This window comes from Lycium barbarum, chromosome 1 (genome assembly GCF_019175385.1).
Source record: "Lycium barbarum isolate Lr01 chromosome 1, ASM1917538v2, whole genome shotgun sequence".
In the NCBI taxonomy this organism is placed as follows: domain Eukaryota; kingdom Viridiplantae; phylum Streptophyta; class Magnoliopsida; order Solanales; family Solanaceae; genus Lycium; species Lycium barbarum.
The window spans coordinates 149,702,948-149,727,217 of NC_083337.1; the positions used below are offsets into that span (position 1 = coordinate 149,702,948).

A 24,270-nucleotide genomic window follows, 5' to 3' on the forward strand; every position below is an offset into this window, starting at 1 on the left:
TCCAGCATGCTGAGAAGATGCTTGTTCCACCTTCTTCTCAATTGTCTCCACCATGCTCATCATCTTATTTTGTGTGTGAGCAACATTTCTGATGGAAGTGCTAATATTAGTTAACACTTTGTTTTGGCAAATGGCATTTTCGGATTGCCAATTGATTAGCGCTTCCACTTCACTTGTTGGTGGCTTTTCTCCCGTTGGCAGCACAACATTTTGCCTTGGAATTTTTGGGGCATGGCTTGCACCATCCTTTTCAAAAGGTTGTTGTGGAGGAAATTCAGTGGTGTGACTGGAGCTGGTGGGGTTCATCATGAATATTTCTGGCTTTGGTATACTTGGGTTTGAAGGTTTGTGATGTAAATTTTGGTTAGAGAGAGATGGACAATTTTGGGGTTTGTACGAAACAAGGATTTCATATTTTCCTGGACGGCTCAGTGAACCGATAGACGAGTCTCCTTCTTCATACCTTGTTCGGAACTTTCTTTCAGAGTTTCCCCCTTTTTTCTTTGATTTGGCTCTTCTTGTATGGTGTTCATCCCATTCAATTTCATCGTCAAGACATTCTTCGCAGTCACATTGGATATCCCATGGGCAGTGTCCCGTGAAAGGACATTTGAACCACCATACTTCATGACCTTCACTATCGAACTGCTTTATCCAGTCATGTTCGCTCATGATACTGGGGAGATGGTAAGCGAATGTTTCAGGGTCATTTTGGTGTGCTTAGTTATGAGTGGGTTGGTACATCTGGAAAGAGAAGGTTGTTTTGTTGGGTTTTTTAAGGTGAGAGTGGTCAAAGCTTATGGTGACTATTTAATCGGGTTTTTTGGAAAAAGTGGGATCAGAAAATTGGAGAGGTTCAACAGGTTCTCTCAGCTTTTCATAATTCGTGACCCATGTATCTGGAAGGACTTTGATAAGTTCTTCTCTAGAAAGCTGTTTTGGGATTTGGGTGAACATGGTAGTTCCGTTGGTGGCATCCACTTTTAAGAGCAAAGCATTTTCTCCACCTGGAAGAGAGATATCCATAGCATGATTCTGAACTCGCCAAGCTATTTGGTAGTTTAAAGTAGCCTGAATAGCATTTTTAGCTTGTGGAGCACCTTGAATTTGGACTTGGAGCTTTAAAGCCTCCGTTAGATATAGATCATACAGGGACATGTTAAAATTTGGAAATATAGTGACAAAAACTGTCCCAGCATTTAGAGTGACTTCTGTGGTACCCTAATTCGCATGTTGGTACTCGTTATATCTAGTATCAAGAAGGGCAAGGCGAGCTACAACTGGTTGGCCCTTTCGTCCATGATATGTTAATGCAATTCTAATAGCACCAAAATGGACATGGGTGAAACCATGATGTTTCCACTGTCTAGGAAAATCATCTGGAATCTGCAGAGTGATGAATTGTTCCTCCTGAGTTGCTAGAATAGGGTGTTGGTCAAGTTTTGAGGCACCAACATATTCTTTAGCTTCTTTGGGCTTTGGTTGGACCAGGGAACGGATTGGTGACCACGGGGAACATGTCTTTTTAGCAAAAGCAGAGTATGGGTTTATGAGGGGTAGGTCGGTGGGAGACACTTTGTTTCCATCAGTTAAAATATCAACTTCATAAAGGTAGTCATATTTGCAAGAAAGGGTTTTATACAGAGTAGGAGACATTTATTTTTGCTAAGGACTTACAAGGGTTGGACGCAGATGGTAACAACTCAGACATATTTTTACTAAACTGCTCCTCTCTCCGAAAGAGATAACCTAGCTCTGATACCACGGGTATGTAGAGGACGGGGAAATACCAAGCAAGACAGCGTAACTACAAGCACAATAGTTTTCGTACATAGTAGGACTGGGCTTCAACATCCCGAAGGACGACTCGCCACAAACCTGACTTCAACAACCCGAAGGATGGCTAGTCAAGTTAGTGAGACAGTTTGAAAGATCGTAGATATGAAAGTTTTTCCTACAAAATGGGCTGGCTTCCTAGCCAAGCTACTCAACTCGGAAAAACTTTCGCACTACTACAGACATCCTGACAGAGCTTCGAAAAACTATTGTACTCATAGCAAGCTCAACTTGCCCAATATTTCCTAACCCTATACTAACTTAGGATCAGCCTTTCCATGCCTTTCAAAGAGAAGAATAAGAGAAATTTAGAAGGCAAACATTTTATTGATATCGGAAAATTTACAGCGAAATTGTTTGATGCCTTCTAACTACTACATAGCCTCCTATTTATAGGAGTTGGAGGCTTCCACAAGACTTATCTTACATGGCACACGGGCTCCGCTAGACTTGTGAAGGGCCTAATAAAACAAGGCTGATAAAACGAGCCTAATAAGACAGCCTAATAAAACACGCCTAATAAACCAAACCTAGTAAAACGAGGGGAACATTATTTGAAGCATGACAACCATGTGCAAGCATGTGACTGTGGGGTCCGCTTTTGTCTTTCTTGTAAGCACGTCAGTAAGCTTTATCCGACGGAGCGGTGCTTGATGGAGTCGACGGCGGAGTTGCGTATCCTTCCTCTATCCACCATTCTGGTCCATGTTTTTGCTTGAATTTTTCTTTGTTTTCCAGACTTCTTTTTCGCGACCTTGTGTAGTAGCATTTTTTGTTGGATGGCCCTGTCATCTCTGCATCTATTTTCGCTGAATCTTGAGATGGAAAATCCAACCTTATCTTTGTGATAGCCTGAGTGACTTCATCTTTGATTATTTCATACGGCACTCGGTACTCCTTTGTTGCTTCTCGAACTCTTTCCCAATGGGGATGGTTATCAGTGTAATTCCATCGAGCCCATTCTTTCGGACATATCTCCTTTGGAATGCACTTATTTTGCTGGAAAATAATTCTCTGTGCTTAGCTATATTCATCTTCTAAGGACAAGACAGAGACGGGGAATTCCCACCATAGTGAAATATCTGGTTGAGCATAGACCTTTCAATCCATAATTTTTATCGGTCGATGTAACATGAACACTTTTGCTACATAGAAGTCTTGGAAACATTGAACCCAATATCTTCGTGGTTTGAACCATTGCAGAAACTTTTTGAGAGCAGGTTCAATCTTGTCAAAACATCGAAACATGTCGCACTAGAATTCCATGAAAATATAATACTGGTGACACAAGTACCAGAAAAACCATAATAGCTCATGTGGAAAATCATTGTGCATGGCTATGAATACGTGACAGAATGGGTATTCTGGATTGACTCCGAATGGCTTAAGGATGGATCCTCCATATTTTCTGAAAACTAGGAGCTCATAAAAAGTCCTTCTTTCCGTGAGGATGGTTGAATCAAACGGGTCCACAAACTTGCTGAAGAATTCTGGCGGATGATCTGCTATTCTGGATGGACTAGCTCCTGATGAGCTTGTAAGCATGAAAATGTTGCTAGTTAGCCTCTTTTGCAGCTTGGCTTGAAATCTCTTTGAAAACTCATCTGGCCTGGATAGGAAATCCGCTAGAATATTATCTTTCCATTTGAGGTGCTTTACTTGGAATTTGTAAGGGGAGAACCATTGTGCCCATCTGAGAATCTGCGGATTTGGGATAATCTTTGGATTTATGTGGATCATCTTCGGGAAAGCTTTCATATCCATGTCGATAAGAAACTCTGTGTGAATTAAAAAGAAATTAAACTTTTTAATCCCATTTTTTACGGCAAGAATTTCTTTGAATGTGGAATGGTAATGTTGTTCAGCATCTTTGAACTTTCCACTGGCATATCCGCATATTTTCCGTTGGCCATCTTCAACTTCAAAAAGTACCGCACTCCAATATTCGTTGCTGGCATCTTTCTGCAATATCTTTTTCCCGTCCGGTGGAATATGGAGGGCTTTACCCTCTTTTGAGATTTCTTTTATCTTCTGAACTGCTTCATCCTATTCCTTTCCCCAACCCTGGGCATTCTTCTTGAGCATTTTTGTAAGTGGAGCAATGTATGTAGAGACATTAGGGATAAAATCTCTAACATAATTAATCACACCTAAAAATTGTTGGAGCTGTTTCGTTGTAAAATTGGTGTCTGGGAATTTGAGCAGTTCTTGACAAATATGTGGCCCTGGGCTGTATGCTCCATGTACAAAATGCATCCCCATAAAATCAATTTCCTTCCTAGCAAGAATCTTCTTTTTTCTGTGAGAGCATGGTTCCATTTTTCTCCACTAGGTCATGAAATTGTTGCAGCAACGTGAGGTGTTCTTCCATAGTGTCACTAAAGAGTAAGATGTCATCAATGTAGACTAGTGATGTACGGAGGATGGGTTGAAATAATTTTATCATGGCCTTTTGGAACAATGAGGGTGCCGTTTTCAACCCAAAGGGCATGACCTTCCATTGAAAGTGGTGAACGGGTATACAAACCCCTGTTTTTGGTCTATCTTCTGGGTGTATTCCCAATTGCCAAAACCCCGATTTAAGGTCAAACTTGGAAAATTATTTAGCTTTGGCTAAGTGTGAAAAAAGAGTGAGTTTATTTGGGATAGGGAATTTATCATCTTAGAGGAAATAGTTAAGAGGTTGATAGTTTACGACTAATCTGAGTTTACCTCTTGTTTGTTCTGCCCGTTTATTGACATAGAACGCCTCGCATGCCCATTGTGAATTAGAGGGCTCGATTAGTCCAAACTCCAAGAGCTCTTCGCATTCTCTTTTCGCAAGCTGAAGATGATCTGGATTCATGCCGGAGTGACTTGCCTTCGTTGGATTAATGCTTTCATTCTTCTTGAAGGGGAGTTTAATGAAAAACTCCACATTTAGCCATAGAGGCTTTTTGCATTTTCCCATAAACTCTTTGTGAGAATCCGCACATGAATGCTCCACCAACTGCTTTTCTATCTCCTTGATCTGTTCAGCATCAGTTATTTGGAATAATCGTAAAACATCTGTATATGGCTTGAATTATTTCTTGAACATTATTCCATGGGCTTTTATCTGGAGTCGATCTTTAAGTTGGCTGAAGATGTCAAATCCGACAATGAGATCTTTTCCTGGTATATCTGATCCAATGAGCTTTGTTCGACACTTCAACCCTGGGAAGAATTCAATTGTGATTGGATGCTTTGTGATGACTGTGGTGGTTAGGACTCCAGTCCCAGCAGTGTTGAAATCTTTGAAATGTGGAATCCATTGATCCTCAGGAATGACGGCTGGGTTCATCAATGAACATGCCGCTCCAGTGTCTATGAAGGCAATAACCTGGATTGGTTTATCCCATTTGGATGGATAAACTTTAAGCTGGACCTGCGGGATCACCATGATGCTGTTGATATCTTCTTGAACCTTTCCCTCTGGTTCTGAAATCTGGTAATATTCATCGCCATATTCTTCGTACACATCTATGGAAAAGAGGGTCTTCTCTGTGGGTTCGTCCTCTAATGAGAGTACAGATGCAAGATCACCATCTTCATCTAGATGGATACTAGTGTAGTCCTCTATTTCAGTAAGAAGCTTGATCGACCTTCTGGATTGGGGACAATTTTTTGCATGATGCCCAATCTTGTTGTAGATGAAGCATCTATCATTTTTTCGGGACTTGCCTGGGCTCTTCCTCCTGAAATATTTCGTGCGCCTCCTGAACTGGGATCCTTCTCATGAAGGCCTTGGCCATTTGAATCGCTTGAACCTTCCCTTTCGTCTGGGGACGTGGCACGAACAGCTTGACCCAGTAATTAGGTCAGACTTTCCGCAAGCTTTATCAAGGGCTGGATTGTTTCGTATGATCTGCTTCAAAACAGATCTCTTTGTGCAGATATCATCCAACGCTAGAAATATGGCTTGCCTGATGTAGCCGATCGGTGGGATTGTTATTGATTGAAACTTCTCCTCAACGATCGTCATGGTCGGGCTTGCTGACATCTTTGGAAGTGATGAAACAAATGCTTGCTTGAGACTAGCTTCTCCGCCTAACTCCAAGAATATTTTAGCCATCTTCTGAAAATGGATATCGATGGCATCTCTGTCAAATGCTACGCATTTCATTTCAAAGAACTGTCTCCTTAGTTTTTCTTGCCTTTAGCCGGTATCTCCACAAAATACCTTTTGGAGTATTTTGATGTTGTAAGCAAAGTCTTGGGATGTGAGAAACATATTTTTGTCTTGTGTCCCAAGTGAACTCCACCAGTCTCGGAGGATTCCAGAGAACCTTGAAGTGAATTCTGACAGGATCATATACTTTTCCCGTTCGACAAGATTCTTTGTCACCATCCAAGTGAAGAAATCTTGGATCCTTTGGGGCCATCTTGATACTTTGATATCATCCAGACTGAAAGTATGGAATCCAGTCCCAACGAATTTTGTTGTTGTTGGTTCTGGCCTTCTTTCTGGAATTGGCTCATCTGTCATCCCGTCCCGATCATCATCTACTTCAGAGATTTCTCGTTCTCTGGGTTGATTCATGAATATTGGCGGGTTATTTTCTTCTGAAGAGTTAACTGAGGAATCTTCACTTGTCTAAACGCTTGCTTCCGTAGGATCAGTATCATATGAATCTTGGTCACTGGATCCTAGGGTATCATCCTCCTCTGCATCCTTTGTGGGTCAGGTCACGTAGAGGTTAGGAATATTATGGGCCGAGATCATCAAGTTTTCCAGCTCGGGTTCTTTTGAACCTTCTCCGAGTTCTTTCTTTCGTTTGGACTGCTTTTGGACTGCTTTTGGGCAGCCATAGAGTCTTTCCTTTCCCAAATCATTTTTGCAATGTCAAACTCAGGTTCATTGTTTTGTTTTAGGGCAAAAGGCATAGGGTCTCGCTTTGTGGATGGGAGCACAATGAAAGAATGGTCAAGATTTGGTGGTGAGTATGTTTGTGACGACATGGGGAAAAAGGTGGGTTTTGATGGGCAGCTTTGTGTTTTTTGCGGTTCAAGGTGACCATATCTCAGTAGCTGTATTTGTTCTTTAAGGTCAGCCATTTCCTTTTGTTGTTGGTTAAAGAAATGGAAAAGGGAAGTGCCTGGTGGACAAATCTCATACTGCATGGTTGTCATTCGCCATTCCAAGGCTTTGATCAGTCCAGCATGCTGAGAAGATGCTTGTTCCACCTTCTTCTCAATTGTCTCCACCTTGGTCATCATCTTATTCTGTGTGTGAGCAACATTTCTGATGGAAGTGCTAATATTAGTTAACACTTTGTTTTTGAAAATGGCATTTTCGGATTGCCAATTGATTGTCGCTTCCACTTCACTTGTTGGTGGCTTTTCTCCTGTGGGCAGCATAAAATTTTGCCTTGGAATTTTTGGGGCATGGCTTGCACCATCCTTTTCAAAAGGTTGTTGTGGAGGAAATTCAGTGGTGTGACTGGAGCTGGAGGGGTTCATCATGAATATTTCTAGCTTTGGGATACTTGGGTTTGAAGGTTTGTGATGTAAATTTTGGTTAGGGAGAGATGGCCAATTTTGGGGTTTGTACGAAACAAGGATTTCATATTTTCCTGGACGGCTCAGTGAACCGATAGACGAGTCTCCTTCTTCATACCTTGTTCGGAACTTTCTTTCAGAGTTTCCCCCTTTTTTCTTTGATTTGGCTCTTCTTGTATGGTGTTCATCCCATTCAATTTCATCGTCAAGACATTCTTCGCAGTCACATTGGATATCCCATGGGCAGTGTCCCGTGAAAGGACATTTGAACCACCATACTTCATGACCTTCACTATCGAACTGCTTTATCCAGTCATGTTCGCTCATGATACTGGGGAGATGGTAAGCGAATGTTTCAGGGTCATCTTGGTGTGCTTAGTTATGAGTGGGTTGGTACATCTGGAAAGAGAAGGTTGTTTTGTTGGGTTTTTTAAGGTGAGAGTGGTCAAAGCTTATGGCGACTATTTAATCGGGTTTTTTGGAAAAAGTGGGATCAGAAAATTGGAGAGGTTCAACAGGTTCTCTCAGCTTTTCATAATTCGTGACCCATGTATCTGGAAGGACTTTGATAAGTTCTTCTCTAGAAAGCTGTTTTGGGATTTGGGTGAACATGGTAGTTCCGTTGGTGGCATCCACTTTTAAGAGCAAAGCATTTTCTCCACCTGGAAGAGAGATATCCATAGCATGATTCTGAACTCGCCAAGCTATTTGGTAGTTTAAAGTAGCCTGAATAGCATTTTTAGCTTGTGGAGCACCTTGAATTTGGACTTGGAGCTTTAAAGCCTCCGTTAGATATAGATCATACAGGGACATGTTAAAATTTGGAAATATAGTGACAAAAACTGTCCCAACATTTAGAGTGACTTCTGTGGTACCCTAATTCGCATGTTGGTACTCGTTATATCTAGTATCAAGAAGGGCAAGGCGAGCTACAACTGGTTGGCCCTTTCGTCCATGATATGTTAATGCAATTCTAATAGCACCAAAATGGACATGGGTGAAACCATGATGTTTCCACTCTCTAGGAAAATCATCTGGAATCTGCAGAGTGATGAATTGTTCCTCCTGAGTTGCTAGAATAGAGTGCTGGTCAAGTTTTGAGGCACCAACATATTCTTTACCTTCTTTGGGCTTTGGTTGGACTAGGGAATGAATTTGTGACCACGGGGAACATGTCTTTTTAGCAAAAGCAGAGTATGGGTTTATGAGGGGTAGGTCAGTGGGAGACACTTTGTTTCCATCAGGTAAAATATCAACTTCATAAAGGTAGTCATATTTGCAAGAAAGGGTTTTATACAGAGTAGGAGACATATTTATTTTTGCTAAGGACTTACAAGGGTTGGACGCAGATGGTAACGACTCAGACATAGTTTTACTAAACTGCTCCTCTCTCCGAAAGAGATGGACTGGCTCTGATACCACGGGTATGTAGAGGGCGGAGAAACACCAAGCAAGACAGTCGAACTACAAGCACAATAGTTTTCTTACATAGTAGGACTGGGCTTCAACATCCCGAAGGACGGCTTGCCACAAACCTGACTTCAACAACCCGAAGGATGGCTTGTCAAGTCAGTCGGACAGTTTGAAAGATCGTAGATATGAAAGTTTTTCCTACAAAATGGGTTGGCTTCCTAGCCAAGCTACTCAACTCGGAAAAACTTTCGCACTACTACGGACATACTGTCAAAGCTTCGGAAAACTATTGTACTCATAGGAAGCTCAACTTGCCCAATATTTCCTAACCCTATACTAACTTAGGATCAGCCTCCTATAAATAGGAGGCTATGAATAATAACTACCTTATTTAATATTTAATTTTAGCTGCTATATTATTCTAAAATTACATTTCATAGCTACCCAACTATATTTCAATTACTTTGTTTCATCATCTCCTAAATAAACGGTCCATTAGCTATTCTATCCCTAAATACACGGTCCATGAGATCTCACCCCTCTCTTTATCTCTCTCACCCTTCTCTTTCTCCCTCTCTGTTACCCATCTCACTCCCAGATCTGTTTTAACAGAGGGAGTATTATAAACAACTTATATGGCATTTGAAATGCAAAAATTAAAGTTCAGCTCCTTTTGAAGGGCAATCCGTGCAACTTCTTCATTGTTGTTACATATCGTTCAAAGGGTTTTTTTTCTTTTTTTTTAATGCTTCAGCCTGAGCATTGAATGCTGTCGGTGGAGTTAGTGGAAGTGGTGTTGGTGCCTGGTGTGTATAATCGGTGGCTTGAAAGAGGCGATGATGATTTTGTAAAATATTGCTAATTCCCTTCTCTCACTGATAATGGCGCTATTCTACCGCCCCTCCGGTATGAATCCAACGCATACTCCACCTCCGGTGAGAGTTGTGGAGCTTCATGCCCACCAAGTGTTTGATAAAATGTTTTAGTATATTTCAATATATTTCAGTGTACTATTTCAGTATATTTCGTTGTATTTTAATGTATTTCTAATTTATGAAACAGTTTCTGATATATTTTATTGTATTCCATTGTATATACGCATACTACAATTTTATATTTCTTAAACAATCAACCATATTTCATTATATTCCAGTGTATATTTTTCTATATTTGGAAGTATTTCTAAAAGTTTGGAATGAAGTAATTTGGAGAGAGAAATGTGGTTGTCATGATTGTTGTTGGTGGTGGAGGAAGTGGCAACAAGGAAAGCAGTGGAGGATCTCCAGCCAATGGCCGAAGCTCAGCCATAACAATTCGTCTGTTAAATCTCCATGGATGGGCCAAAAGAAGAAGAAAATCCTTCTTATGTTTGCTGATCATATGGTGTTGTTTATCTTATGAGTGATGAAGAATAGTATTGATTATATCAATATGATATTGTAGCATCATCTAGGAGCAAGAGAATAGGTTGTTGGTGTAGAAACACCATTGATGAGAGTTGTGGAGCTTCATGCCCACCAAGTGTTTGATAAAATGTTTCAACATATTTCAGTGTATTTCTGTGTATTAACAAACAGTATATTTAATTTTCAGTGTATTATTGTTGCCATTGATTATGTGTATTTCACGGTGTTTTATCTAATTTCAGTATATTTTCGGTGTATTATTTTTGCCATTGATTATGTGCATTTCAATATATTTCAGCGTATTTCTATTTGGAATAGAGTAATAGGGGGAGAGAAAGACGTGAGCTTTTATTGAAAGATCAGTCGTTATGCGTGAAATATGGTTGATTTAATTTGATTTACCATTTAAAAAGAAAAGGAAGAATTTGTTCAAAAAATATAGCTTATTTTTATTCAACCCGATTTTGTATGTCCGTGTATTTCACTGTATTTCAAAAAGAAAAAATAGAATGAAATCAAAATTACCTTGTTGATAATCGAATTTTTCAACTATTCTTCACTACGACAATGTAAAATCACTCGTTCATGAATTACAGAGTGTATTAGCTCGAATCAGATTATTGAAAAAATTTCAAAGATTAAAGAAAATTTTACTGTATTTTTGGAAAGAGAAGATGCTAAGTTTTTTTGAATTCAAAAACTTTTGAATGAAGTGATTTTGATTGATAGACGTTAGCTGTAATGGAATCTCATGAGGTTTGCGAGAATCATGGAACCATTAATACAAATTACCATATAATTTGAAAAAGATTTTTATTGCCATAAATATAGCCGTTTTTTACTCAACAGCTGCGCCGTATTTCGCTGTATTTCAAAAACGCGAGATTCAACTGAAATACAGCCAAAAGCTGCTACGAATTGTAAATCTTCAACTTGTAGTTATAACTTGTTAGAAACTATTAAAAGGTAGCTATTTGTTTAAGTTTTATAAAAAAAAAATGTGAAAAGGGGAAAAATCGAACCGGGCCTGGTAGAATCACGGGTCCTTGGAGGCCCAACTTTGTCATTCAGTTACAGCACGCTCCATATATGGCGCGTGATAGGGACGGCTAATTCCACAAAAGAACCAAGTTCTCCCTCCTAAGTCATGATTCATTAACGCACCAAACAATTAGGCACAAAGTGAGAGTAAAAGCAATTCAATTCTTTTTGTTCCAATTAGAATGTCCTCCAACATAAGCCAACCACAACCTTAAATCTGCACCAAAGAATCACCAAAAGATATCTAATAGTAATAACAATATTAATATTAGAAAAAAGAACCCCTATGAATAAATTAAACAAGGTAAGCTATAAGGAGAAGAGCTCTTTAAAATGGTCATGTTATGAATCAATATAGTTTAGTACTTACTACTTATATGTTGTTTTAGTTATGGAGGTTTTAGAGAGGGGTGAGGAAGATGTTAGCCCAAGATTTTCATTTCAAAGGAATGGATCACCATTGTCTTGTGTAGTACCACCATTTTTGCTCAAAGATAGCATCTCCAGAAAGAGCTTGTATTACAACAAGCTACCTGAAGAACCCCTCAAGCTCACTGTCCTCAAATTGGATGACTCTTCCTTTGGTAATTTAATTTACTCCCTTCGTCTCAAATTATTTGTTATGCTTTCTAAATATAGTTATCTCGAATTATTTGTCATTTTAAGAAGTTTAGACAAATTTAATTATTTTTTCCATTTTAACCTTAGTAGTAATTATTCTTGAAGCCTATAACCACCTCAAGATTATACATAAATAGAGTAAATATACAGTGAAGTGAAGAGAGATTATATTTTAAGACATAAATAAGGGTAAATAGTCAAAAAAAAACCCATCTTAATTAATGTTTTCTTAAGGGACGTGTAAAAAATAAACACGAGAAATAACTTGAGAAGGAGGGAGTATTTCATATTTTTCTCCTATGATTGAATTGTGAAAATGATTTCTCTGTGTATCTGTATAGACGAATGATTAAGAGCTAGTGAGTTCAAATAGTACTGAAATTAGCATGTTTACGCCCTTAGAAGCGGATCCAGCAATGGTATCAGAGTAGTATTGTAAAGCGGATCCAGAATTCAGCTGCCTGGACGAAATTTTATGGGCAAATTAAGCCGTCACACGCCTTGGCGATTGTATTCAAACAATTGGTCTAGTCAGCTTCTAGGTGTTGATAAATTGTTGGTGATAGTTCAGGTAGGAAACTCGAAAAAAAAGTGATACTTCAGGTGTGTTTTTGACCATTATCTCTATTGTATATGTGTGTGTATGTACATATGTACATCATTTTCAATAATTTAATGTACATATTTGGTTTGATTCAAAGGTAGTAGGATATTAGGTGCTATAACAACTCACAGCGTACAACCTATATCCACCCGTAGTGTGCAAGTATTGATGTATCCTGGGGCGGAGCTAGCTTACGAAGGGGGTTCAATTGAGTTCTCTTCGCTACTATACAAATAGGGTAAAAAGAACCTTTCTTTTGTTATACGTACGTATTTGAACCCCCTTGACTAGAGGAAAAGTTCTAGTAACGTAGCAAAGAGGGTTCAAAAATTGCTTTAGGTCACGATTCAAATCCCAAGTGTGACAGTTTGAATCACCTTGTACAAAAACCCTGCTCCGTCACTGGTCATGTAACATTTGTCTTTTCAAATGGTCCGATCTATTGAATTCCTTGTTTTGCAGATATTAAAGTAGCAAGGAATGGGACAGTGGCAGAGCTGAAACAGGCGGTGGAATCTGCCTTCAGTCACTTGCCAAAAACAGAACCAGGCAACGTTTCATGGTATGTGCATTGCAAAGGAAAATGCGGCATATAAATAACACAAGCAAGGATGTGTGTTTTGGGTAGGAGTTTGGAGGATCGTAAGTTGAAGGAGTTGTAGTTGAAAATTCATCTAGTAATTTCAGGAATTTTCAGAAAAAAGGACATGAATTGGGGCATTAATTTCTAAAATTCTACATGAACTCAGTTTTGTGTGCTTTACAAAGTGAACTTTTAACACCAGGCCTTTCTCCCATGTCTACTTTTAGATTGTGTTCTAAGGCAGCAGTTATTAGCCTGTATTAGATCACAAGTAGCAAATGCTGGCTGAAAAATCTTTAGGGATATAGTTGTTCAAATTGAGTAGTTAATCATCTTGCTTGAGCTATATCAAGTTTTTCTGGGGTTCTTAATTTTAGCAACTAACGTCTTCTGAGGTAGCTTGCTCAAGACTTCAGCTTGATTGTCTTATGAATGAATAATTGAGAAACATGACTCAGTTTAAAGGAACTAACGGTTGAATGATGTCACTTTACATAAACATGGTAGAATGTCATGGAAGTGGATTTCTGTCTGACATAATTGGCCCGGCTTTTTTCACTATATATCACCTTGACTAGTTCTTTCTAACTCACTAATTTTATTGCGACAATGTTGCAGGTCCCATGTATGGGGACATTTTTGCTTGAGCTATGATGGACGGAAGCTACTTACTGATAGTGATCTGTTAGGAACTTATCGGATCAAGGATGGCGATAAGGTTTCTTCTCAATTCATTGGATTTTCTAGGAAAATTTGCCTTATCTAATCCTTATGTGGTTTGCTTGTTTCGCTTGTTGCTAATTCAATGGATGCTATATGTAAAGGAGATTTATAAGACTAGGAACCACATTTCAATTTGCGTTCTAGAGTATTGTTTTGATGTAGGAAGATCTGTTTAGAAATTAAGAAGCCCCTTTGAGTACGTACATCTTCATTAGCAGATAACTCACAGGGCTCGTTTGGTACAACAGATAAGGATAAATAGTCCCGGGATTATATTTGAGATGAGTTTATCCCACGTTTGGTTGGGATAAAATCACGGTATAACCAATCCCGGGATTGTAGTGTTATTTTATCCCTGTGGGAGGGTGGATTCCAACCAAACGACCCCTTAATGCACAAGTAAAAAGAGGTGAATACGGTCTGAAGACAGATATGTAAAAGCAGGTTCATTTACGAAGGCTCCAGAGAAATTCTGTTTCATATGAATTCTCTCAACTAAAAAGAAACAGATTATTACAAGTTAAGAGGTGAATATGGGCCAAAGCAGAGAACACTGTTTTAACAAGTTATAAACTTTTTAGACCTTTCAGAGGGATTATCTTCCCATCAAATCAGATATGTGCTTTTTCCTTTATACAAGTGGAACTGTTTGAACATTTCCTTAACGCGCTAATGCTTGATGTCTTTGCATTTGCAGCTCAGTTTTATGCGGCATGTGTCCATTAGTTACAATATGGTCAAAACGCGATCCGAGAGAGAGGACCTTAATAAAAATGAACCTAGCACGTAAGTTATCTATATTGGTTTCACCCTTTTTGTTGGTTCATGTGTTCTACTATTGTTGTCTGAGCAATTTAGATTATACCATCTTTGAAAATGCATTGTTGCAGGTCCAAATGCTGTGAAAGCAGACAGCGGAGTGGTGAACGAGAAGATAATCACCATCAAGTTGACTTATTAAAGAAACATCAAAATACTATTCATGACAGCAATAGGGGTGTTATTGCCAATTGTGAATCCAGGTTGGTTCATTTGTTTAGAGGGTGGTTGCCATACAAATTGGCAAGCCCAAAAAGGAGAATAAAAGGGAAGAACAGTGCATCGGGATCAGGCATTGCTTTTCTCGCGGACTGCTAAAAGTGTTATGTGGTTTCACAGTGATTAGTACTCTAATCTCACAGAGAGTTGGAGGACAGAGAATAACCAACACACTTGAAAGTCTAAAATTCAAAACTGTTTGTGTCAAAGAGAGTTGGAAAATGAATTGGAAAGCATTCACCTCTAGTTGATTCTGCATAGGAGATTAGTCATTTTTAGCATCTGTTCCATTTCCTCATTTGCGGATGAATGTTAGTCAATTAGTTGAGTAGACATGATTTTATTTGGGGTTTGGCATGTAAGTCTTGGGAGTGTGCAAAAGAACCCCTGACATTGCTCTCCATGTACACCATTTTTTAGGTTCAGTGTAATCAGACCTTGATTTTCATCTTTTTGCCTGCGAACACAAATGCACAAATATTCCTTGATCATTGGAAAAAGCAAATCCATCTCTCATCAGACTTGAACTTCTGCAATCTGGTTTGGGACCTCCAAGGTTATTTAGAAAGAGTTTAAGTTTTATGCACTAAAAAAAAAAAAAAGAAGGGAGGGGGGCAGTCCTGTGTACAAAGCATTCCGCGTTAGCAGGTCCGGAGAAGGGCGCACCTTAACGGTAAAAATTTACTCGCACAATCCGATCACTTATGAACTAATTGTTGTTAAATCATATGATAGGCATTAATTGATAATCAAATAAAAATGTTTAACTAACCTTTTATCACAAGTCGAAATACACTGATAGAGTAAAGAATCTTTACACTGTTAATGTAGTCCAGGTAACAAAATAAGTATATGAATTAACTTGTGGATCACAATTCACAGACTGTTAGTGAATATATACTGTGGGTGAATCAAATCAAAAGATCACTTACCAACTAATAACAAATTTGTGCGTGTTAAATGCCTTTAGTTTTTTAGCAGCACTAAAACTGGGAAGAATTAGCTATAGGTCACCTTTTAGTTGTGAAATTATAGGTGACTCATGGGGATCACTTGAAAGCAAAACCCAATTAAATTTGGGTTTAAGAAAATTAGGATCCAAAATGTATTTTTTCAAACTTCTTAATCTTTTACAAAATATAAAAAGACCCCAACTTAATCCAAAAACCCACCAAACCCCTTCTCCTCCTCCCACCCCTCCCCCGCCCCCCACCCCTAATTTTTTTTTTAAAAAAAAAGTTTTGAATTTTTTATTTGCTTTTTCACCAGCCACCCCCTCCTCCTCCCACCCCTCCCCCCGCCCCTTCCCCCCCCCCCCAGTTTTGTTTTTCTTTTTTATTTTTTTTTGGTTTTCTTTATTTATTTTTTCATCCCCCTTCTCCTCCTCCCAAGTCCCAACTATCCCTCTCCCCCTGCCCCAAAAAAAAAAAAAATGATTTTTTTTACCAGCCCCACTCCTCCTCCTCCTACCCCTTCCCCCCTATTTTTTTTTTTAAATTTTAATTTTTTTCTCAGCCCCCACTCCTCCTCACCCTTTTTTTTTTAAATTTGATTTTTTTACCAGCCCCCACTCCTCTTCCTCTCCCCCAACCACACCCCCCCCCCCCATTTTTTTTTTTTAAATTGAAAATTTTTTCCTTTTGTTTTTTTGCACCCCCGCCCTTCCGGAAAAAAAATTGTTTTGAAAAAGAGTTTTGAATTTTTTTTGTTTTATTGCACCCCCCCCCCCCCCCCCCCCCCCCCCCAAAACAAAATGATTTTTCTTGAAAAGAAGTTTTGAATTTTTTTTTTGGTTTCTTACTTCCCCCACCCACCTAAAAAAATTAAGTTTTGAAAGTTTTTATTTTTGGTTTTTTTGCAACCCCCCCTCCCCCCTTCACTCCAAAAAAAAAAAAATCTTGAAAGGAAGTTTTGATTTTTTTTTTTGGTTTAGGAAAAGTTTGGATAAAATTCAGGTTGTTGTTATGTGTTTGTAGTGAAATAGATGGCTTTTCTGTTATTGTCCAGGTATGGTTCAAGGTTTAGGAAAATATATCCAACAGATAGTTTTTTTGTTCTTGTTCTAGTATTTATTTGGTTCTATTTGTAGTAGATAGCCAACAGATTTGTAGTTGTTGTAACAATTTCTACACTTTTTGCAACAAGTAGACAATCTGTTGCAACGACTCACTAATCTGTTGAACATAGCTTCAGTTATTTGCTTCTATTTGTAGAAGATATCCAACAGATTTTTAGTTGTTGCAACAAGTTCTGCACTTCTTGTAACAAATAGACAATCTATTGCTACAACTACAAATCTGTTGGACATAGCTTCAGTATTTGCTTCTGTTTGTAGAAGATATCCAACAGATTTTTAGTTGTTGCAACAAGTTTTACACTTGTTGTAACAAGTAAACAATCCATTGGAACAACTACAAATCTGTTGGACATAGCTTCAGTTATTTGGTTCTGTTCGTAGAAGATATCTAATAGATTTTTAGTTGTTACAACAAGTTCTACACTTGTAACAAGTAGACAATCTATTGCAACAACTACAAATCTGTTGGACATAGCTTTAGTTATTTGGTTCTGTTTGTAGAGGATATCCTACAGATTTATAATTATTGCAACAAGTTCTATACTTGTTGCAACAAGTAGACAATTTATTTATGAATCAGCAAATGTTGAGGAAAGATATGATCCAATTGGCAGCCAAACTAACAATCAATCCTCAAAAAGAGATGAAGAACAGAGCCAAGAAGCAGTATATACAAATGAAGAAAGTGAAGAAAAACTAGAAGATGAAGAAACTGATGATGGAAATGAAGGAGATGAAGTAGATCAAGGAAATTTGCTACACCCCAGAAGGTAGTTGCTGAACAAATTATTACTTAAGTTGTGGTATTTGGAGGCTGTTGAACTTTTTTTTTTTTGTCCTTTATGTTATTTGTGAATAATGTTTATGAACTTATTTATTTTGATTAGTTGTGGTATTTTGAGCCAAGGTGGCTGTTGAACAATTTCTATTTATAAACTTATTTATTTTGCTTACTAATTGTTACAATATATGCATACAGTAGAATTGCGTAGTTGCTTAGTTGTTGCAACAAATTACTCACCTTGTTGGAAAAAATCAAACAATGGCTTAAATTATTGTAAAAACTAAAAAATATGTCGCAACAGATGAGTTAATTGTTGCAACATATCATACACTTGTTGAAGAAGTTGCAACAAGTTACTAATCTGTTTCAATAGATGGATCAGTATAAACAAGTCACTAATTTGTTTAGACAAGTTGCCTAAATAATTGCAACAGATCATACAGTTGTTGAAGAAGTTGCAACAAGTTACTAATTCGTTCCAACAAGTAACTAATCTGTTTAAGCAAGTTACTAATCTATTTAGACAAGTTGCCTAAATGATTGCAACAGATCATACAGTTGTTGAAGAAGTTGCAACAAGTTACTGATCCGTTCCAACAAGTAACTAATCTGTTTAAACAAGTTACCAATCTGTTTAGACAAGTTGCCTAAATGATTGCATCAGATTATACAATTGTTGAAGAAGTTGCAACAAATTACTAATCTATTTCAACAAGTTACTAATCCGTTCCAATAAGTAACTAATTTGTTTTAAAAAGTTACTAATCTGTTGCAATAGATAGTACAGTTATGGAAGAAGTTGCAACAAATTACTAATTTGTTTCAACAAGTTACTAATCTGTTCCAACAAATAACTAATCTGTTTAAACAAGTTACTAATCTGTTGCAACAGATCATACAGTTGTGGAATAAGTTGCAACAAATTACTAATGATTTTAGTAGATATATATATATATATATATATATATATATATATATATATATATATTGATCACTAAATATGGTTGATTTATACTGTTTATCACTAAATATGGGTGAATCAAGCAGTTCACACCAATTCACTCCAATAAGCACTCCATTTAGTGCATATTGGACTTAGTTGATCATCTATTCTGACACAAAATACCATCAAATTGCTTAAGTATATACATTGATCACTAAATATGATTGATTTTCATTGTTTATCACTAAATATGGGTGAATCAAGTAGTTCCCATCAATTCACTCCAATGATCACTCCGTTTAGTGCGTAGTGGACTTAGTTGATCATCTATCCTGACCCAAAACACCATCAAATTGCTTAAGTATATATATTGATCAATAAATATGGTTGATTTTCGTTGTTTACCACTAAATATGGGTGAATCAGGTAGTTCACATCAATTCACTCGAATGATCATTTCGTTTAGTGCGTATTGGACTTAGTTGATCATCTATCCTGACCCAAAACGCCATCAAATTGCTTAAGTATATATATCGATTAATAAATATGATTTATTTCCATTGTTTATCACTAAATATGGTTGATTTCCATTGTTTATCACTAAATATGGCTGATTCCCTTTTATTGATCACTAAATATGGGTGAACCAAGTAATATCTGTTGCAACAAGTGTAGTATCTGTTGTATCAAATGTCGTATCTGTTGGAACAATTGTAGTATCCTTTGTAACAACTGTAGTATCTGTTGGAGCAAGTGTAGTACCTGTTGCAACAACTGTAGTATCTGTTGCAGCAACTGTAGTATCTATTCTAAGAATACATTTAGAATTGCCCATCTAATCAATTCACTCTAATGATCACTCGATTTAGTGCATACTGACTTAGTAGATCATCTTTCCTGACTCAAAATACATCAAATGGATTAAGTATTATACATTGATCACTAAATATAGTTGATTTCCTTTGTTTATCACTAAATATGAGTGAATCAAGAAGTTCACATCAATTCACTATGATAATCACTCGATTTAGTGCATACTGACTTAGTAGATTATTTTTCCTGATTCAAAATACTATCAAATTGATTAAGTATTATATATTGATCACCAAGTATCGTTGATTTCATTTGCTTATCATTAAATAACGGTGAATCAAGTAGTTCAAATCAATTCACTCTAATGATCATTAGATTTAGTGCATATTCCTGACTCAAATTACCATCAAATTGATTAAGTATTATATATTGATCACTACTTATTATTGATTTTCTTTGTTTATCACTAAATATAATTGATTCTCTTTGTTGATCACTAAATACGGGTGAATCAAGTAGTATCCATTGCAACAACTGTAATATCTATTGCAACAAGTGTAGTATCTGTTGCAGCAAATGACATAGTTGTTGAACAAGTCCTTACTCTTGTTGGATAAAAAACAAGAAGTTACCCACTTTCTGCAACAAGTCACTCCACTTGTTGGAAAAACCCCAACATGTAACTTAGTTGCTGCAACAAGACCTGTCAGTTGTTGCAACAGATTGCTTATTTGCTGGAAATCTTTTAGCAGTTGGATAAACACACAAGTTACTAGTTGGTGCAACAAGTCCTGTTACTTGTTGGATAAAACCCAACAAGTTAAAAAGCTGTTGCTACAGATTCATTACTTGTTGAAAACTGTTCAGCAATTTATTAACAACAATACACACATTTGTGATTTGAACACGATCAACATATGATATAAACCAAGTTCACAAGCACCAAGAACAGAAATTACCATTTTAAAAAAAATAACATTAAAATGTTATAAAGTTCCAACAAATAACTATTATTATAACACAATGCAATTAACAACTATGGAGCATTTCGGCTTGGACAACAACTACAAATTCGTTGGATATTTTCTACAAACAGAACCAAATAACTAGGGCTATGTCCAACAGATTTGTAGTTGTTGGAGCAGATTGTCTACTTATTGCCACAAGTGTAGAACTTGTTGTAACAACTATAAATCCGTTGGATATCTTCTATAAACAGAACCAGATAAATACCAGGACAAAAAAAAAACCATCTATTGGATATCTTTTCCTAAACCCTGAACCATACCAGGATAACAACAGAAAAACCATCTATTTCAGTACAAACACACTACAACAACAACCTGAATTTTATCCAAACTTTTTTTTCAATATTCTTTTTGAGTGGGGGAGAGGGTGGTGCAAAAAAAAAAACTTTTCAAAACTTTTTTTTTAAACAAACATTTTTTTTGAAGGGCGGGGGCTGGTGGGTGCAAAAAAAACAAAAAGAAAAACTTTTCAATTTTTTTTTAAAAGCAATTTTTGGGAAAGGGGGCTGGTGAAAAAATAAAAAAAATCTAAAATTTTTAAATTTTTCTTTGGGGGGGGGGGGTGTTACATCCCATATTTTTGAACGTCGGATTATTTGTAAGATGGGGTGGGGCCCACACTACGAGATTTTTTTGAAACATCTGAAAAGTCATATGAATCACATATGTAAAGTTAAACACAACTCATGAAGGACTCTTGGGCCAAATCAAAGTGGAAGCCCTCCAAACGAATATTTTTAAGAAAACGTTTTCGGGTGACCTGACTTTGAGGGGCAAAAACGGCATTATAAGTTTGGAATTTGGAAAAATACCAAGAAATAGAAGTTGTAGATAATTGAGTTAGCTTTCCATCCATAGGTTGTGGGTTCCCAGGTGACGTCGGTACAAGGAGATATGAACGTTTTAAGGTCGAAAGGTCAGTGGGCTAGGCCCAACTCGGGACCAACCGGGTTGGCCCAAAAAAATGAAAAGAAAAATTTAGGGCCGGCCATACCTGGTCCAAGCCCACCAAATTGATTAATTTCCATGTGCCAAATTAATATAAGGGGCCATATATGCATCATTTATTCATTAGAAACTTCAAGAACCGAGAACAAAACACAAAGAAGAGAAAAAATAAGGCCATTTCGGGTTTGGCCATAGAAAAATCACCCCTCAAAATCTTGCTTCTAAAATTATTTTCTTGTGGTATTCCTACTAATTCAAGGGTCCTCTACAACGTGGTATAATTGTTTCGGAAGATAAGTCATCCGTTTCGTCGTTTCCGCATTCTAGTCAAGTGAAGAAGTTGAAGAAGAAAGGTAAGATTTAATCCCTTTTTATTATGTTATGAAGGTTTGTTTATGTTGTAGTATGTATAAATGAGTAGAATTTATGAAAATATGGAAGTTTGTAAAGTGGGTGTGCATATATCTAAGTGGACATATATGTATATTGTTGTATAAATAATATGAGTTGAATTTTATGTTGTATTCTAGTTGTGGTTATGGTGAAATTTATATTGGAAATGAAAGTTGAATAAATTTGGTGGAAGTTGGAAATATGGAATGTAGAAGATTATGTCACTTTAGAATGATTTTGTGATATTATGGAAATGAAGTTGTTAAGATGTGAATTATGATTATGGTTGATGAAATTGGAAGGTGGAAATATGTTATGAATATGTATGTTGAAGATTAGAAGTTTTGGATGAATTATGGTTTTGGTGAAAAGTTTGTATATTTTGTATATTTTGTGAATATATTGTAGAAATGATATGAAGTATTTCCAAATTGAATTGGAGTGATATTGATTAGTAAATGAATATGAGAATGTTGGTATTGGTTTGAAATTGTGAAGTTGGAATGGAAGTTGTTGAACTATGTAGAAAAGAAGACTATTTATGTCATAATGTGTTTTGTGGTGATTGTTGATATTGTTGGTATTGCTGGGTTGTTGTTATTGATATATTATGGCCGAGTTAACTCTCGGGGATGTTGAGTTTATAGGGGAAATGCTGCCGAAATTTCGGTAGACAAATATGTACTTAAGTTTGGATTCTTAAAAGCTTGAAATTCATATTTGGTAATTGTGACCAAATGTAGATTTTGGAGCAAACGGGATTTGAGTTTGGGCAAGCGTAAGAAGCGCGAAAGGTATGTAAGGCTACCCCATTCCTTCTTTTGGCATGTCTTAGGTATACCAGGTTGATATTTGAGCCCCGGGGGCAATCCTGTTCATGGAAATCCGAATTTGAAATCGAGTACTATTCATTCAATTGAATTGAACTATAAAACTCATATTTTGTTGAAAAGCGATCAAATGTCCGAAACTTTTGTAAATGTAATCGAATCGCTTCGAAACTTCCATGTATGATTCCATGGACCCCAAATGTCCGTGATTCATGTCCGCCACCTCGACTTGACCCGGGGTGGGCCCACAGTCCCCGAGACCTAATTGTGTTGCCCTATTTGGTTTATTTCCGTACAATAGTTAAGGAAAACCTTTGGCTACCGTTCCCGGTTTGTTCTGATTCGTATGCACCCTCCGAGATAAGTATCTAGAAACCCCGATACGAATATACTGATTTGACTATCACGATATAAACAGTCTGATAAGTGATTCGATATAAGTGTTTCCCACTTTGATATAAGTATCCTAATATGAACATTTTGATACGAGTATTTCAATATGAGTATTTGATGTAAGTATCTTGATATAAATGCTCTAATATGAATATTCTGATATGGGTGTGTAATCTGACATAAATGGTCGTTACGAGTATTCTGATAAGTATTTGATATAAGTAAGAGAATTATGTTTCTAAAAGAATTCGGTAAGTCTTAATGTCCCTAACCTTCATGGAAAATGTTCTAAAAGGAGTCTGTAAGTATGATAGCACGTTTGAAGATATGATAAGATATGACATAAGATGATATGACGGTATGTATATGATATGTAAGGATCGGGCTGCACGTTCCGCAGCAATATGTTATATTATTTATGGATTGGGCCGAACGTTCCTCGGCAGTATATAAGATATTAAGGATCGGGCCGTACGTTCCACGGCAGTATATGTTTATATGGATCGGGTCGTACGTTCCACGGCAGTATATGTTATATTACGGATCGGGCCGAACGTACCTCGGCAGTGTATACTATATTATGGACCGGGCCGTACGTTCCACGGCAATATGGTATGTATGTATGGATCGGGCCGTACGCTCCACGGCAGTATATGATATGTATATATATGGATTGGTTATACGAATACGTATATGGAGACATATGACGCCAGCACGTAGGATCTGTGCTTGGGAAGTAGTCATTGCGGTACTCTAGGTGATTTACTCGTTTTTGGTACTTTTCCAACATATGGCACCGGTAAGTATGATGTACGCTCGGAAAATAAGCATCTTGGTATTCTGACTATTGCACTTACTTTCTTGCACCGTTGTTCCGGTTACGTTTCTATTTTCCGTATTCTATGCCTTACATACTCAGTACACATTCCGTACTGACCCCCTTTCTTCGGGGGCTGCGTTTCATGCCCGCAGGTACAGACGTTTACTGAGGTGATCTGCCAGCCTAGGATACACATTCTGCTGATTGAAGTGCTCCTTTGTCCTGGAGCCCATATTTGGTACATATTCTTCCGTTATGTATATATGTATGTATATTCAGGGGTACGGCGGGGCCCTGTCCCGTCATATGATTCTGTTATGTTTGTTAGAGGCCTGTAGACATATATGTGGGTCGTGGGTCACTGATGTTCGATTACGTTTGTGGTTTGCTATGACAGCCTCAACGGCTTGTATGTATTTATGCCTTGGTCTGATATGTATGATATACGCGACCGTT

General features: G+C 37.4%; 1 protein-coding gene across 2 annotated transcripts; it reads left to right on the forward strand.

Moving 5' to 3' along the window:
• Positions 1-11,310: 11,310 nt before the first annotated feature.
• Positions 11,311-15,233, forward strand: LOC132643604 (uncharacterized). 2 transcript variants are annotated; one of them, XM_060360083.1, is made up of 6 exons: positions 11,311-11,520; positions 11,606-11,800; positions 12,904-13,003; positions 13,643-13,742; positions 14,445-14,533; positions 14,638-15,233. In XM_060360083.1, exons 2-6 carry the CDS (start codon positions 11,608-11,610, stop codon positions 14,882-14,884), a joined length of 729 nt encoding a protein of 242 aa, XP_060216066.1. In that variant the 5' UTR covers positions 11,311-11,520; positions 11,606-11,607; the 3' UTR covers positions 14,885-15,233. The 2 variants fall into 2 exon arrangements, with proteins under 2 accessions (XP_060216066.1, XP_060216058.1); XM_060360075.1 differs by having other exon boundaries at positions 11,311-11,800.
• Positions 15,234-24,270: the final 9,037 nt, after the last annotated feature.